General features: G+C 35.9%; 1 protein-coding gene across 7 annotated transcripts in view; it reads left to right on the top strand.

The window, feature by feature from the left end:
- The first annotated feature begins 2033 nt into the window (after positions 1-2033).
- Positions 2034-15094, top strand: part of NFIB (nuclear factor I B) — a 269506-nt gene continuing 256445 nt past the window's right edge. For all 7 annotated transcript variants that reach the window (XM_051987198.1, XM_051987229.1, XM_051987206.1 and 4 more), the window contains exons 1-2: positions 2034-2132; positions 8345-8876. In XM_051987198.1, coding sequence (XP_051843158.1) covers positions 2103-2132; positions 8345-8876 — 562 coding nt within the window. In that variant the 5' untranslated portion in view covers positions 2034-2102. The remainder of the gene's footprint in view (positions 2133-8344; positions 8877-15094) is intronic.

Raw genomic sequence — 15094 nt, forward strand, 5'->3', positions numbered from 1 at the left:
CGAACACTGGATTTAGAATTTAGATCTGACTTCAAATCCCGCCTCAGACGCTATCCTCCCCGTGCCTCAGTTTCTGTATCCGTCAGGAAAGACCGACTTCCAGGGCCTCTGAGGTCCCATTTAGCTAATAAAGTGTGACGCTTCCCGGCACATTTATCCACTCTCTTTTCTTTTCTGGTCTTGCTGCCATGTCTTTCCCTTTTCAATCCATCAGCCCAATCTCAAGACTGAGCCCCGAACCTAAAGGGTGCCAGTCAGCTTCCCTACTCCATGTGTGTGAATTTTCCATTTTTTCCTCTCTGAAGCAGAGACAGAGCTTATTGCCACTCTCTCATCTCCTCGCTACCGCACAAATCAGCGCAGTGAAACCAAAATACCCGTTCCAGGGCGTGTGTTTCTCTATGTGTCTCTGTGTGCTTGAGCGCGCGGCAATGTGGGGGAAGTGGAGATGGAGTAGAGGGTGTAAGGTTTGGCAAAGAGGAAGAGAGCTGTTTGTAAAAAGTCGTGGTTCTGTATCAGTATGAGGGGGGAGAAAAGAAGGGGAGGAGAAGGAGGAGGAGGGAAGAGGAAGAGAGAGAGAGAGAGAGAGAGAGAGAGAGAGAGAGAGAGAGAGAGAGAGAGAGAGAGAGAGAGAGAGAGAGAGAGAGAGAGAGAGAGAGAGAGAGAGAGAGAGAGAGGTGGGGGCGGGGGTGTGTGGAGAGGCTGGTGCAAAAGGAATGTGCGTTTGCAGGAGGAGGAGTAAAGCGATGATTGTGTAATTAAATAATAAAACAATCCTTAAGTCTGATTTGGAGAGAGCTGGAGCGGGGTCCAGAGGGTGTAGCCGGTGAATTTTTCAACTTCCAAGTTTTGCACCAAAAGTGTGTGTGGGGGGAGTGGGGGAGCCCAGAGCAGAAAACGGAGTTAGAAGAGAGAAGAGAAGGATTTATCGTTTGGATTTTTCAAGAGATCATTTTTATTACAGTGGGCGTTGGGAAGCAAGCAGCCTCTAAGCATTGCCCCATAAGACACGGAGAGGAGAGTGGTGGAGTCCGGGGAGGCTGAAGAGGCGGCTGGGGCTGCAGCATCTGAGGCGGCGGCGGCGGCGGCGGTGGCGGCTGCAGCAGCAGCAGCAGCAGCAGAAGCGGCTGGGACTGGAGTTGGGGCTGGGGCTGGGGCCGGGGCTGGGGCCGGGGCTGCGGCTGCGGCTGCGGCTGCGGCTGCGGCTGCGGCTGCTGCTGTGCTTGCGAAGAACTGACGGGAGATTGCGTGGTGCGAAACATTTTCCGCCCTTGGGATACACGCACACACTTGCCCCCCTCCCCCTACTCCATACACTCGGTCTCCCTCTTTCCCTCTTCATCTCTAGCCCCCTTGCGCGCGCGCTCTATCCCACACGCGCGCACACACCCTCGCAAACACACTCACTTACGCACACACATACATACACTTACACTCACGACCTTCTCCTAGCAAAGTTTCGCCTCTGATCACTCCTGGATCTTCCTGCATTGCTCCGGACTATAACCTTGAACTTTCTCAGCCTGGTGAAACGTCCCTCTCCCCAACCGTCTTTCTCCTTTTCTTAAACGCAGCTCACCACAAGCAACAAACAAACAAAAACCAAACCAATTTTATCTCTCCCCGGTTCCCAACAAAGACATCAAAAACATAAAAAAAGGCAAAAAAAAAAAAAAAGGCAAAAAAAAAAAAAAAAAAAGAAAAGAAAGTCCCTAAATCCCGGCCGAGACCCAGCTTGCAGCAGCAAGTACTACAGCAGCAGTGGCGGCAGCAGCATCGGCGGCGGCGGCGGCAGCGGCAGCAGTGGCAGCAGCAGCAGCAGCAGCAACCACCTCCAAGACGGCTACTGCGCAGCGACAGCCAGAGGGTTAAAAGTGTAGATTGGATTTCACCCCGGGAAATCTAGCTCACGAAGTGAACTTGAATCTTTGGCTATTTAAGGAGGACTGGGTTTGTTGTTAAGTTGTGGTGATCCAGGGCAGAGCCCCATCCTGATTGATCTCATCTTGAGTCTCACATGACCGTAAAATGAATAGATGAAGTTATTGCTTCTGGAGGCTTTTCTTGGGGGATCTCCGGAAAGTGCGTTTTAAGGCGAAGTCATGATGTATTCGCCCATCTGTCTCACTCAGGTATAGCTAAACGAACGGTTTTGTTTTGTTTTGTATTATGAACAACTAGCTGAGCTTAATTGAATGAACAAAAAAAAAAAAGGTGAAAAGTTTAAAAAGTCATTTTTGGTTTGGGTGGGAAAGGGGGAGACCAGTTTTTCTAGGATCCAAATGCAACCTGGAGGTTAATCCCGGTAGGGAAATTGGATTGTAAGAGAATTGAGATCCTTTAAGGGAGGAATGCCTAACCCCAAAGTAAGGAAAATGTGCACTTGCTCCTTGAAAGTGAAGGAAAGGCCACTTCTGCAAAACCTTTAAGTATAGACTAAAATGTCAAATGAAGAAGGTAGAAAGAGGAATAGGGAGAATTGAAGGGAGAAAGTTTTAATTACTCAAGAAAGAACAGGGCATGAAACGCAGCAATTAGAATTAATTTACCCTCTTTTCAACTATGCTCCTCATTTTGGCCTTTAATGATACAGAGAATTTAGGGGGACATGATTTTTCTGTGTACCGTAAACTAACATTGACTAATGTAATGTAGGATTCTTATTAATGTTACCGATATGGAAGGGAAGTTGACTCTTTTCTTGCCCACTTTGGTGGATTCGGAAAGTCTTGACTACACGTTGTACAAAAAGAAAATGTTTTAAGTATCTTAGTGATAAAAGACAACTTTAATTCGAATCTATGTAGTTGGCATTGATTGTTTTGGGACCTAATGGCTAACATTCATTTCATTAAGCTGCTTCATTTTGTAAATTTTGCGGGTGTATCATGTATTCATAAAATAGTTTAGAAAAATGTAAGTAAGGTAGTTCTTGTTTGAAAAAATATATATCATATAAAATATCTTGATTTGGGTTTAACATCTTTCTGACATCACAAAATAAAATACATATTTTATACTTTTTTCCAGTTCTAGAATTTTAAATCAAGGTCACATGAAAAGTGACCCCACGGAAGTTGCCTTTAAATACCTGCAGGATATTTGTCATTACTTCATTAAAAAGTAAATACTAATCCCGTAGTCGTAGATCACATTTTAAACAGTGCATTAAAACTCTGAAGCTGTGGGACAGTTTGCAGGAGTTTAATGCTGGCCCTTTTAGGAGAACATTTCATAAACTGTTAACTGTTAACCACTTGCTTTCACATTGGCATACAAACTAAATAGCTAAAGAAGTGAGTAAATCTTTGGGTGTGTTAAATTAAAAAATCTAATATTATTATGATGCATTTGTATAATGGACAAATGATTAAGATTTCAATTGTTTGACAATTAGAAGCCATTGTGATTCAAAAGGATTGAGGCATTCATAAATTGTGAATGAAGATGAAAACAATGATAAGGCTTATTCAGTGATTGGATACAGTCCTGTAGCTTTTTGGCTGACACATTTTTTATTGTTTATATTTTGTTTGGCATCTGAGTATGATTGACTTAGATATGGATATTTTCAGCAAGTTAACGTGTCTTTATTTTAACAAAACTGTGGAAAAGAGGGTTGCTGAGCTATTTGTATTTTGAAAGTTATACATAGATTCTTCTCTTACCATCAAACTCAAAGAGATATACCTTAGGTGTGTGAATTACCTTTGTTATAAACCATCATCATCATCATCATCATCATTATTAACAAATAAATCCTTTCTGAGGTAAAATAGTAACAATTCTTTAGTACTTAAACACATGGGTAGATATCTGAAATGTTTCTATTATTACAAAGTAGAATGCATTTTGCATTTGTACCCTATGCATGCTTAAGAAGTGCTGCATCATTCATCTTCACCTGCAAAGTGTTTGTTAATTGTCTACATTTCTCATATTCATAATAGCTGTTTTTTTTAGAAATTGTTACCAGGAGTTAAATTTAAAGATTCCCTACTAAAGTTTATCAAAAGAATATTAGCTTAAGCTTAGGCTCAATTTATACAGAGGAAAAATTGTTTAGCAATTTCTTGGAATAAAAAATTTTGAACATATAAGTACATATTTACATATTCATGCAGTTGTTATACAAGTACTTGCAGATATGTACTCTGTAATATATGTTTTTGGTAGCTTGTTTTTTACTTTTTTGAATAATATCTTCCATATTGTCTTAATAAATCTATTTTTAGGGTTTAAGGCTTATGTGATGAGCAACTATTTTTGGAGGTCATGTTTAATAGAAGTCTTAAGTGTTAGGTTGTAGCAAACATTAAAATGTTACAAAAGTTAAGACTAAGTAACTGTTTTGGTTTTATATCACCGTCTCTTTTATGTTGGTAATGGTGCTGAATGTTTATATCAAAACATTTTCTAAGATTTATAAACACAAATTAGAGTAGATCATTTGATTAGTAAGAACTTTTTAAAAAAAGGGACAGCATATTCAATGTAGTAGGGTACTTGTTTTTTTTAGAACTTATCTTAATTTTAAAGGCACTATTGTTAAAAGCTGATATTCAGTAGTTTGGTATGCTGCTTTATTGGTACTTCATACATGCTGAGAATATAAAGCAGACCTGTAAGGAAAAATACAGTATGGTTACATATGATTTAATGTTTCCTTGTTCTTACCACAAATAATATTAAACTATAATAATGCACTGTTTTCTAGGAATAGTAGGATCCAATTATTATTTTTCTTATGTGCTTTCAGTTTTTTCTGATCGTTTTTTAATATATATATTTTTTTAATATAGCCGATCCTTCAGAACTCTCCGCCCCCACCCCCCACTCCAAATTGTTCAAATTTTCTTTCTCCATTCTAGAAACCATTGATTACTTAAAGGCAAGAAAACCGATTTAGGAAACTGAAAAAGTTTTCATATTGAGTTTATAATGTATAGCTTCTTTCCTCAATCTTTTAATTTGATAATGCATTTGGGAGTTAGGAAAAAATGGAAATTGCAAAGATCAAAGTTTTTTTTTTTTTAAATTTTTTTTTAAAACCAGAACTGAAAAAAGGTGGCCAACTACTGACTTGGATTGTAAGAGTTAAAAGTTTAGATATTTAATTTCTCTAATTCTTCAAGTATTTCAAAATAACTTGGATTTTTGTTTAAAATTAGAATGCATTTTGTGCAACTGATCCATCTAATGGGATATTTGAAAGTCTGTACTTTAATAAATCACTTCTGTATGTGTGAAGACAGCTACTTATGATCCGCATTCATGTCACATAAAATCATTAAAAAATATATTGCCTCTGACAATGTTACAAACCAATCAAATGGAGTAAATGGCATTTTAGTCATGTTAGTGGAGAAAGGTATATAACTAATAGCAAGTCTCCATTTAGAATCATTTATGCCTCTTGTCAGGCAGTGTTTCATTTGAAAGGAATCCAGATAGACAATGAAGCTCTAAAAGATAATTAATAAGAGTGGTTTGACGGCTGAGAAAGTTTGCCACTTTTGTGCTTAATTCCTTCCCTCCAATATATTCTTATAATTATTTTTGCCAGTATGATTTTAAACATTTTCAGAATTATTTTTAAAAGTTTGTGCTTTATGTTTATCTGTCAAATAACATCATTCAGGAAACAGATGAATCTAAAAATTGTATCTTCGATATTTAATGTAGCTTATTAATTTTTGACATTCATGAAAGGATTAACAGTATTATTCATACTTCAGTATTTATATTAAAGTAATTTTAGTAATAACTGACTGTTATCTCTGTATAGGAAATCGAAATGTCGCCAAACATACCACTTCAGAACATGAGTATTTAAGTATTACTGCAATGCTTAATACCTGTTAAAATAACACTGCGCACTTTTAAGTGTGGCAAGTGTTGTGTGGAAGAGGAAGTTTCCTTTAACTCTAAAATTCTTAAGTTAAAAGAATCAAAGATGATTTATTAATCATATCAATAAATCATATGCAAAGGTGAGATTTGTAGAGAGTAAGCTGTAAAGAAACACACAAGTCCAAGTTTCCCTTAGAAGCTTTCACTTAACATATTTTTCTTAGGGGAATAAGAAAACTTTCTATAGTTACAGTGAAAGCTAAAAGCATGGCATCAGAAAGTGTATGGAGATAGGGAGGTCTTATCATGGGCTGTGGTTGCTCAGAGCAGGGCTGCCTTCCCACACAAAGAACAGATTGTGGTTAACTCTTTCCATGTCCTAGTTTTATGTGCTTGCATAGTAACTGAATTGTTCAAATCTCTGCTGGAAACTCCTGATCAGTTTAATGATTTCCTCTGTGGTACTTCATGATGCTTCATGCTGTAATGTAATCATCTGCATCCTGTATTATAAAATTTTGATTCCATTTTTCTTCTGTTATAACTATGTTTTAAGGCAATACATGAAATATTTGATGGGTACATTAATGACAGTGTGTATATGTGTGTATGTGTGTGTAGGTGTGTGTGTGTGTGTGTGTGTGTGTTTTGAGGAATTCATGCCCTCCTCCCCCCAAAAAAATCTCAAGTATTTTCAGTGTCTAAATGGGCTAAACTAATATTTAATTATTCTTTAGTAATGGATACTATTAATAAATCTTATTTAAAGCTTGGTTGATTAGTTAATATGAAATTTTTAGGACACTTTTTTTTTTTTTGTCATAAAGTCATTGACTATACTTTTCAGCATTTTTACCTAATGGAATTAATCAGTCTGCTGATTAAACATAATTCATTCCACATTTGTTAGGGTGGCTACCATTAATCCATAGACTGTGACTTGGGATATAGTCACTTAAAGAGAGTCAGTTTGTGGTTTGGGTTGACAGTATAATCAATTTGACCAAGAACTGTTGAGAATCTCTTAAAAGTAAAACAGTTTTGGTAAATACTCTGCTACCAGATCAAGATGAAGGCCTAAAATTCTATTTGTTATAAATTTTGAATTTTTGCATCTATATTTACAGTGAGGATGTATAGGTTGAGAAGAGCTTTTCTTTTTTGCACTTTTTTTTTTTTTAAAAGGTATTCAAGAATCAGCCCAAGACAGGAAGTAATGAAAAATTGAATAGTTTTCTATTCCTGCAATTATTTCCCCCTCACTCCTAGTCTTCAATGGAGGCAGTAACAATATAGAAACCTATAGGCAAGCCAATGAATTATAAGTGAGAGACAGCTACACTGTATTTACATGTATTTGCACACATGCAAATGTTTAAATATGGTAGAGGAGTTGCATAGATTCTACAAAAGCAGTATTTGACCAGTGGTGCACTCCTAATGTCACTCTGTCACGGTGTACAGAAACACAAAGAATGTTAAGTTTGTGCCAAGTTGCCATTTTTCATTGTTCACCTCAGATTGATTTTTAAGGGGTTTAGAATAATTGCCACACTCATGTGATCAGTTAACAAATTAACTGACTCTGTGGGGCTTCATATCCTATAGAGGAAGCTGCCGGAAGATCATTAATGTAATTTTAGTTTTCAACTTCATAAACTTTTGTTTCACAAAGTTGGCGGGGGAAGGGGGGGAAGGGAGGGAGAACATGCAGTGCTTAAAATATGGAAACCTTTGGTTTGGGCCTTCTCTAATCCATGCTTTATCTTTTACTTACTTTCTCTTACTGTATTACTGGTTTCTGTAGTTACCACTACTGGAATGGGACTGTTTCAGTGTTGGAATGTTGGACGTTTGATAAGAAAATGGATCAAGTTTGATGGCGCATGCTCTCTGTGCCACCAGCAGTCTCTTGCTGAGAGCATGCTCCAAAAGCGGGAACTGTGTGGCATTACACTGAGCATGTATATGCTTTGTGTTTCTGTGCCACAGAGAAGAGAAATGAACTGTGGCATCATCGCTCCTGCCTCCTGAACAGCTCTCCTCAGATTTTCCAAAATCTTAGTGTGTCCTTTGTACAATGGTACTGCCTAGTATTAGCTGATCAGTCCAACATTTAAATATTAAATAGGATCCAAGCACTTTGGTCAAGCTTTTTTGAAGAATATAATCTGTATGGCATGGGTGGGGGTGGGGATGAGAGCAGGGGTACAAAATAAAACCTTCATTTGTTTAAAAAATTATCTGCAAACTGTGGGGTGGGAACAGGGAGGGGGTAACTGTCACAGTACTTCCTTGTCTTTACCTCCTGTCTTATCATTTCAATAATTTTGAGTAATAAAAGGAAATAATACAGATCTTCACACCTAAACCTATCTTTCTATTGCTTTGTATATTTAACTAGTAGGAATTTGTACATTTTTTTTCTGAGCTTTTAAGACCAAATTGACTTTACTTTTCTTCTCTTCTATCCCCCTCCCTTCTTCCACAGGATGAATTTCACCCATTCATCGAGGCACTTCTTCCACATGTCCGTGCAATCGCCTATACGTGGTTCAACCTGCAGGCTCGAAAACGCAAGTACTTTAAAAAACATGAGAAGCGAATGTCAAAGGATGAGGAAAGAGCAGTCAAAGATGAGCTTCTTAGTGAAAAGCCTGAAATCAAACAGAAGTGGGCATCTAGGCTCCTCGCCAAGCTGCGCAAAGACATCCGCCAAGAGTACCGGGAGGATTTCGTGCTCACCGTGACTGGGAAGAAGCACCCATGCTGTGTATTATCCAATCCCGACCAGAAGGGTAAGATTAGGAGAATCGACTGCCTGCGACAGGCTGACAAAGTCTGGCGTCTGGATCTAGTCATGGTGATCCTGTTCAAAGGCATCCCTTTGGAAAGTACGGATGGAGAACGGCTCATGAAATCCCCACATTGCACAAATCCAGCACTTTGCGTCCAGCCACATCATATAACAGTATCAGTTAAAGAGCTTGATTTGTTTTTGGCATACTACGTGCAGGAGCAAGGTAGGAGCAGACTGTTGTTTCTTATATTAGTATGTCAAACACTGACAGGACAGTATAATGGAAGCATGACTTCCAAACATTCTTCTGTAGAGCTGTTTTTTTCTTTCTTTCCTCATATACAAGCACAACACTTGGGTTGAACTCAAAAATCTCTAAGGTCTCTTCCAACTCTTAACACTGAATATGTATGTATGTATGTGAAAACACACACATATAAACATATACATAGATATCAGATATATACTAATATGTGTATATATACATATATGCGTATATATGTATGTTTATACATGTAGACTGCTAGTGATATGTCCATAAAGATATGTTCCATCATGTACAAGACATATCATTAGAGTATAGTTGTAACACCTATGTTGTAAGTAGTTGAACTTTAAGAAAGAAGTATATTTTTGGATGTCTTTAAAGTAGAAAATTTACTCAGAATCATAACAAAGTTTAATAATATTACCCTTCTTGTTTTATTTTTCCCCCCACATATTTCTGTAATAGCAGATTTTTTTCCAATCCTAAGTAATATGTGCATTTATGCGGGTATAGTCATATCTATACATGTTAAAAAAAATCTTTACACTCTCCCCAGACTAAAATAACAAAAATATGTTCTTTTAGACATACCCACTATAGCTCTGAGAAAAAAAAATCAATTCTCACCCTTACAGAATGCTTGAGAGCTCTAGGAACAAAAGATAGATCTTGTAAAGACCAATAGCTTTGTAAGATTAAATGTTTCTACCAACACCTTCTTTTTGATTGTGTAACCAACCACTCAGTGTTGGCTAAATGGATTACCATTCTGATTTTTTATAAGCCATACTGTACTAATTTCCCATAGTGAATGTAGGAACATTTAATTTTAAAGGTATGCTGAAAGTTTACAAAGTGTAAATTCATTGAGACTGTTTGAGGGATATGGGGATGGCTTGAAGTACAGCTTAAAAAAAAGCCAAAGAAAAACCAAACAAACGGAAAGCATATTGCATAGAGTAGTTTAGAGAAAATCTTGAAAGAGAATGGAAAGAAACATATATAATACATCTATTCTTTGAAATTAGTAGGAACGAATAGTGATATACATCTTCCTGAATAAGTCACAAACAGGTGTGTATCCCTTGCTATTTTTTTGAGTTTGCAAAATACGTGTTCTTTATTTATGGTAATATACTATATCTTTTATTATACTATATTATCTTTAAATTGGCAAGTGTTTCTTCTACTTCTATTGTATGTTATCAGGCCCTAGAAGTCATCACATCTCAATAATCAAGCCATGTTAAAATAGCATTGCCTTTTTAGCAGCATGCTCAAAGTGAACTAAAGTTGGATCTGCCACAGATGGTGGACCATTTCATAACTTGGCCTGGTGATAGGCAAAAATGGCCTGCAGATAGCCAGATGACATACTGCTATCTGATGCTCCTCACATAATTATGAGATTTGAATAATAAATTATTCTGAATTTTTTCACATTTAAAATAAGTAAAATATCTACATTATTCATTGAATCTTTTAGGTACATAATAAGTTACTTGCTCCTTATATTTCCTCACTAATTTTGCTTGATATATTTTTAAAAATTGCAATAAAAATCACATTTAATTTCTGATTTTATCTTAAGCAATAGTAATGGAGATGAAGCTATGGAATTTATTGCATCTTGTTCACATACATAAAAAAGTTGGAACATCAAATCTTTTTTCCTTTTCCTCTTTCCTCCCCTCCCACTTACCATCGTTTATAGCGTTTTGTTGTTTTGCAGTAACTTAAATATGGCTAAAGATGCTTTTGGTAAAAGCATGAAGCTTAAATGGAACCATTTGTATACTCAAGGTTCACAAATAAAACTATAAAGCATATAATATAGATTTTCATTAAGTTATACTATACAGTAGGTTATTTATTAGTTTCATTAACTAAAAAATGCCTTTTAACATAGCTTCCTGAAGTCAGTATTGGAAATAAATGTTTAAAACCAGGTCAAGCGACTTTTTAGTGTAGACAGAAGATTCGCATTCACCTAAATACTTACATTTTCAGTTTCTTGAAGGCTATTCTATGAACTGTATGTCCGTGTATGTATGTGTTTTAGCAGGGCAGGCTGCCTGTTGTCTTATTTTAGATATAAGAATTCATCCTTTGGATTTGGGAAGATAAGGTGAATAGGGTAAATACATAAATGTTTTCTGTATTATACTATCAGTGGGCATATTAAATTTTGAGCAATCTCTAGGAAAAAAATCTCTGGAGAAAATATTGATTTTTTTTTTTTTTTTTTTTTTTTGTTTAAGAAAACACACACACACCGTCAGGCGATTTTTCATTATTTTACCCTGTGATTCTAATTTGTGTCTTTTCCTACCTTCCAGTAACATCTGTTGGGTTTTTTATTTGAAAAAGTCACATTATGATGCTTTTGTCTTTTTCCTTTTTTCAAAATTTGTATCTTTTTCTTTGTCAAGAGTAGGTTAATTATGTCATTTTGCAGTGCAATTGATTAAAGAAGCCAGGTTTTAAAAGATAAGCCTATAGTCAATCAAAGTGCTGCATCTCTCACATAATGACTTTTTATTTCTCCTGTAAGTACATGAAAACCCACTTAACTATGTTTTATAAATCAGGTATAGAAATATAAAGAATAACCTGAAAGAAAAATCAGAAAAGAAAAATGAAATGTTTGAAATTGAATGAAGGGAGAAAATTACTTTTTCCCTCTCTAAATAACTAGGAGAAAAACATGAGGAAGAATAGCTAGAGTGCCAATGATGGTTGCCAGTGGCACCAGGATTGGCATCAGACCCTCTTTGTTTAGCTTAGGATGCTTGTGATTTGTTAGTTGGCATCCGCATTGCAGTGCGGAGTAATGTTACAATATATTGACAATTTCCAGATCTGAAAATGTCAATAGTCCTTTTGGTTATTTATACAAGATCACATACTGCATCTTTTCAGGAGGAAGCAATAAGGACCAGTTTCTAATAAAGTTTCACCGTTGACCAACTTCATATGGCTTTCCTTTTCCCTCTTTTTTTTTGGGTTCATCTCTTGCTTCCCCTTTTTCATAGTAGCAGCAGCATCCATTCTAGAACGAAAAAAAAAGTTAGGAGGGGATTTTACAGGAACTGTAAGCTGTGGCTATCGCTAGTGTGGTTTGGGGAAGAAATTATGAAATTTTAAAAATTATTCACAAAATCTAAGTTATTAAAGATTTCAGCACTGAATGATTATTGGGGGCAGTTTTTTTTTTTTTTTTAAAGTTCAACCTCTTTCTTATTCAGCTTAAAAAAAAACAACAACATAATTTCCTCATTTTTGTCTTAAAAAAATTAGATTAGTAAAAGGTCATATTCAATACAGCTATTGATAAAATTTCATTCTCTTCCCCTTGCCTACTTGAGATCATGTATCATTTGGGAAGAACTGCCTTCAAGTCCATAAAATCATTTATGGTATTTGATTGTGAGTGCTGCGCTTTTACTCTGTTCCGTTGCTAAAAGAACCGCCATTTTGTTTGTCAAGTGCCAGGAGAGGGAAAAAAAAGGCAGACAATGTGCTTGATGCCAATAATGGTTGCCAGTGGCACCGAGGTTGGCATCAGACCCTCTTTGTCTAGTTGCTGAATGCCTTTGATTCGTTGGTTGGCATCCGCATTGCAGTGGGCACATTGGAAAGTTTTTGACAATCAGAGAATGAAAGCTGCTGTACTTGTTTGCTGCAGCAAACCTTAGATAAAATAAATCCCTTCCTTTTCTAGATTTTTTTTAGACTGCAGTAGATTGAAACAACTGTTCTAATCTTGTCTCTTCATTTTACTAACAGATTAAAGAGAGCCAATGTTTCTCATATAGTGAATTCTTGTTCTCTGTGCTGTCTTTGTTGCTGTCTTAACAGAAATTTTTTAAAAAGGCAAATCTTTCCATACAATCCTCACTATAATATAGAGGCTGTACTTTAGGAAAAGCATTCTACCTTGAGAAATATTGTGGAAGACTAATAGGCTGCAGTGATGGGAAATGCATTAATTATTACTAAGCTTTTTTTTTTTTTTTTTTTTTGGTTTTCTCTCTCAGCACAGCATATTTCTTATATTAGTCGTATCTCCCTTACTTTCTACTCTTTCCATTTTTATATTACTCTCTTGAAAACTCCTTATTTTCATTCTAATATCAGAAAGTTGGGAGAGGTATATTGCATTGCAAATATTTAAAGAGGAGACATTTCCTAAATGTGATAGAATCTAAGCATCCCCGAATTTTTAAATTCTACATCAGAATATTCCTAAAATCCCAGTTATAATAGTTCTGTTTCCAGGAAAACTAACAAAAAGGCTGTCATTTTTGTTGAAATTTCCTAGATAGTTAGCATTAATATTGCTTTCCAGTTAACCACTATTATCTCGTTAATTAATAAGAAGGATTAGCAGTTTTACCCAAAGGGCTGCACAGAAGGAAGTCTGGCCTATGTGAGCTACTGAATCGCCAGACTGTGTCCTGTCTGGAGGTGGGGGGAGATAGTAAAGGTGGAGAAAGGGAGTAGAGTAGGCACCTTTTCATTAAGTAGGGAATAGTTCTGCAAAAAAGTAGTTTTGTTCACTGAGCTAGCTATGAAGTTTACAGATCTCAAGAGATAGCAACTGTTATGTGTGCAGAAATTGCATGAATGCAACAAAGCACAGTTTATGCTCACTTATGCAAACTGATTGTTGGATCATATTTTGCCCTCTTATTAAAGATGTTGTCAAGCATAACTTCAGCATTAATTGCTTTTTAAAACTAAAGTTCCTTTTAGTTAGTTGGGGCATCTAGGGTTGTGGCTAAGGTGTTGCATGTTGGCTGGCATTCTTTTCGAATGTTAAATTGTGTAACGATTTATATTATTACATTGTGAATAATTGTTTTGAGGGGAAATTGTAATAAATATTCTGTTTTGAAATATGACCCTTTCTGTTTGTCACACATTATTAGGGAATAAATAATTGTTAGAAAATAGTTTTCTTCCTTTCCTAAATTGGTTCTTGACTTATGGACTAATTTGGGCATCCATTAGTATCTTCACAATAAGCTTATGTAAATTAATAATATTATTCATATGACTATATTTTTGTTCATTAAAGATTTGCTTGTTTTGTGGCTATTTAAAAAAAATACTCCCCTACTTGAGGAAAATTAATTAGCCCCTAGTGTTGTATGGTAGTTTTTCTCAGTGAAATGTTGCAATTAAAACATGCATTTCTTTTATTTTGTGTGATAGGAAAGTTATACATGTTTATACGTGTGATTTAGGTGACAGTAGTTAAGTTTGCATTTAATGTCTTGTCCTCAGCTGAACTGCTTACACTACAGTGTACATTTGTTTGTGCTCAGGCTTACGTCTGCTTCATAAGATAAAGTTGTACTCTTATTGGCATCCCTCTATTCATGGATTTAATGAGACCTTCACAGGGAACATATAATTAAAGATAAGATATTTAGCAATTTCCTCACTGATAAGAAGAAAACAATGTCAAAGGGCCCAGAGGTTACTTCTTTTCATGCCATGATATCCCAGACTTATAATAGATTTACTAGACAGTTCAAGAGTTAAAATGCCAAGGCCAGTTGAACAAGTTTGGCATTGGCACATTGATATGGCAAGCTAAATTCTTGTACTCATTTTTCTAAGGGAGAATGAGAGAATATAGCTGATTCATTCTATTTTACAGTTTTTAAATATTACAAGTTATCTTTGTAACTGCCCAGCACATAGTAGGTTCTTCATATATAATATTGTTTCTGTTGAAGACTGAAGGCAGCAAAGGTGGTTACTGTGTTAGCAGCATAAGAGAGACATTTCTCCTCTTCCTCCAAATATTTATACACAAAAATAAAAATATTCACTTAGGTTATTCAGTGAACTTTGCATTGTGCCTAAATATAATTTAATAAAATGTCTCCACATGTGAAAGAATAGAAATCATGTGCATTTTTTGAGGGAGGATGGCTAATTTGATCTAAGTGTACATTTCAGGGAGTGGATGATTGGTTTATAAGCAAAGCAATTCACTGATAGGTGTAGTTGCTGTTTGTGTCTGAGGATCTGGGGAAGCAATACACTTTTAGAAGCCATTTATTATTAATAATTGTACTTTATAATTCACTTCTTTAAAGGTTTTGTGTCTTAAAGTTTTAATAAGCCCATATAATACATTTTCCACATTATGTGTT

The sequence above is a fragment of the Antechinus flavipes genome, chromosome 1 (genome assembly GCF_016432865.1).
Source record: "Antechinus flavipes isolate AdamAnt ecotype Samford, QLD, Australia chromosome 1, AdamAnt_v2, whole genome shotgun sequence".
In the NCBI taxonomy this organism is placed as follows: Eukaryota; Metazoa; Chordata; class Mammalia; order Dasyuromorphia; family Dasyuridae; genus Antechinus; species Antechinus flavipes.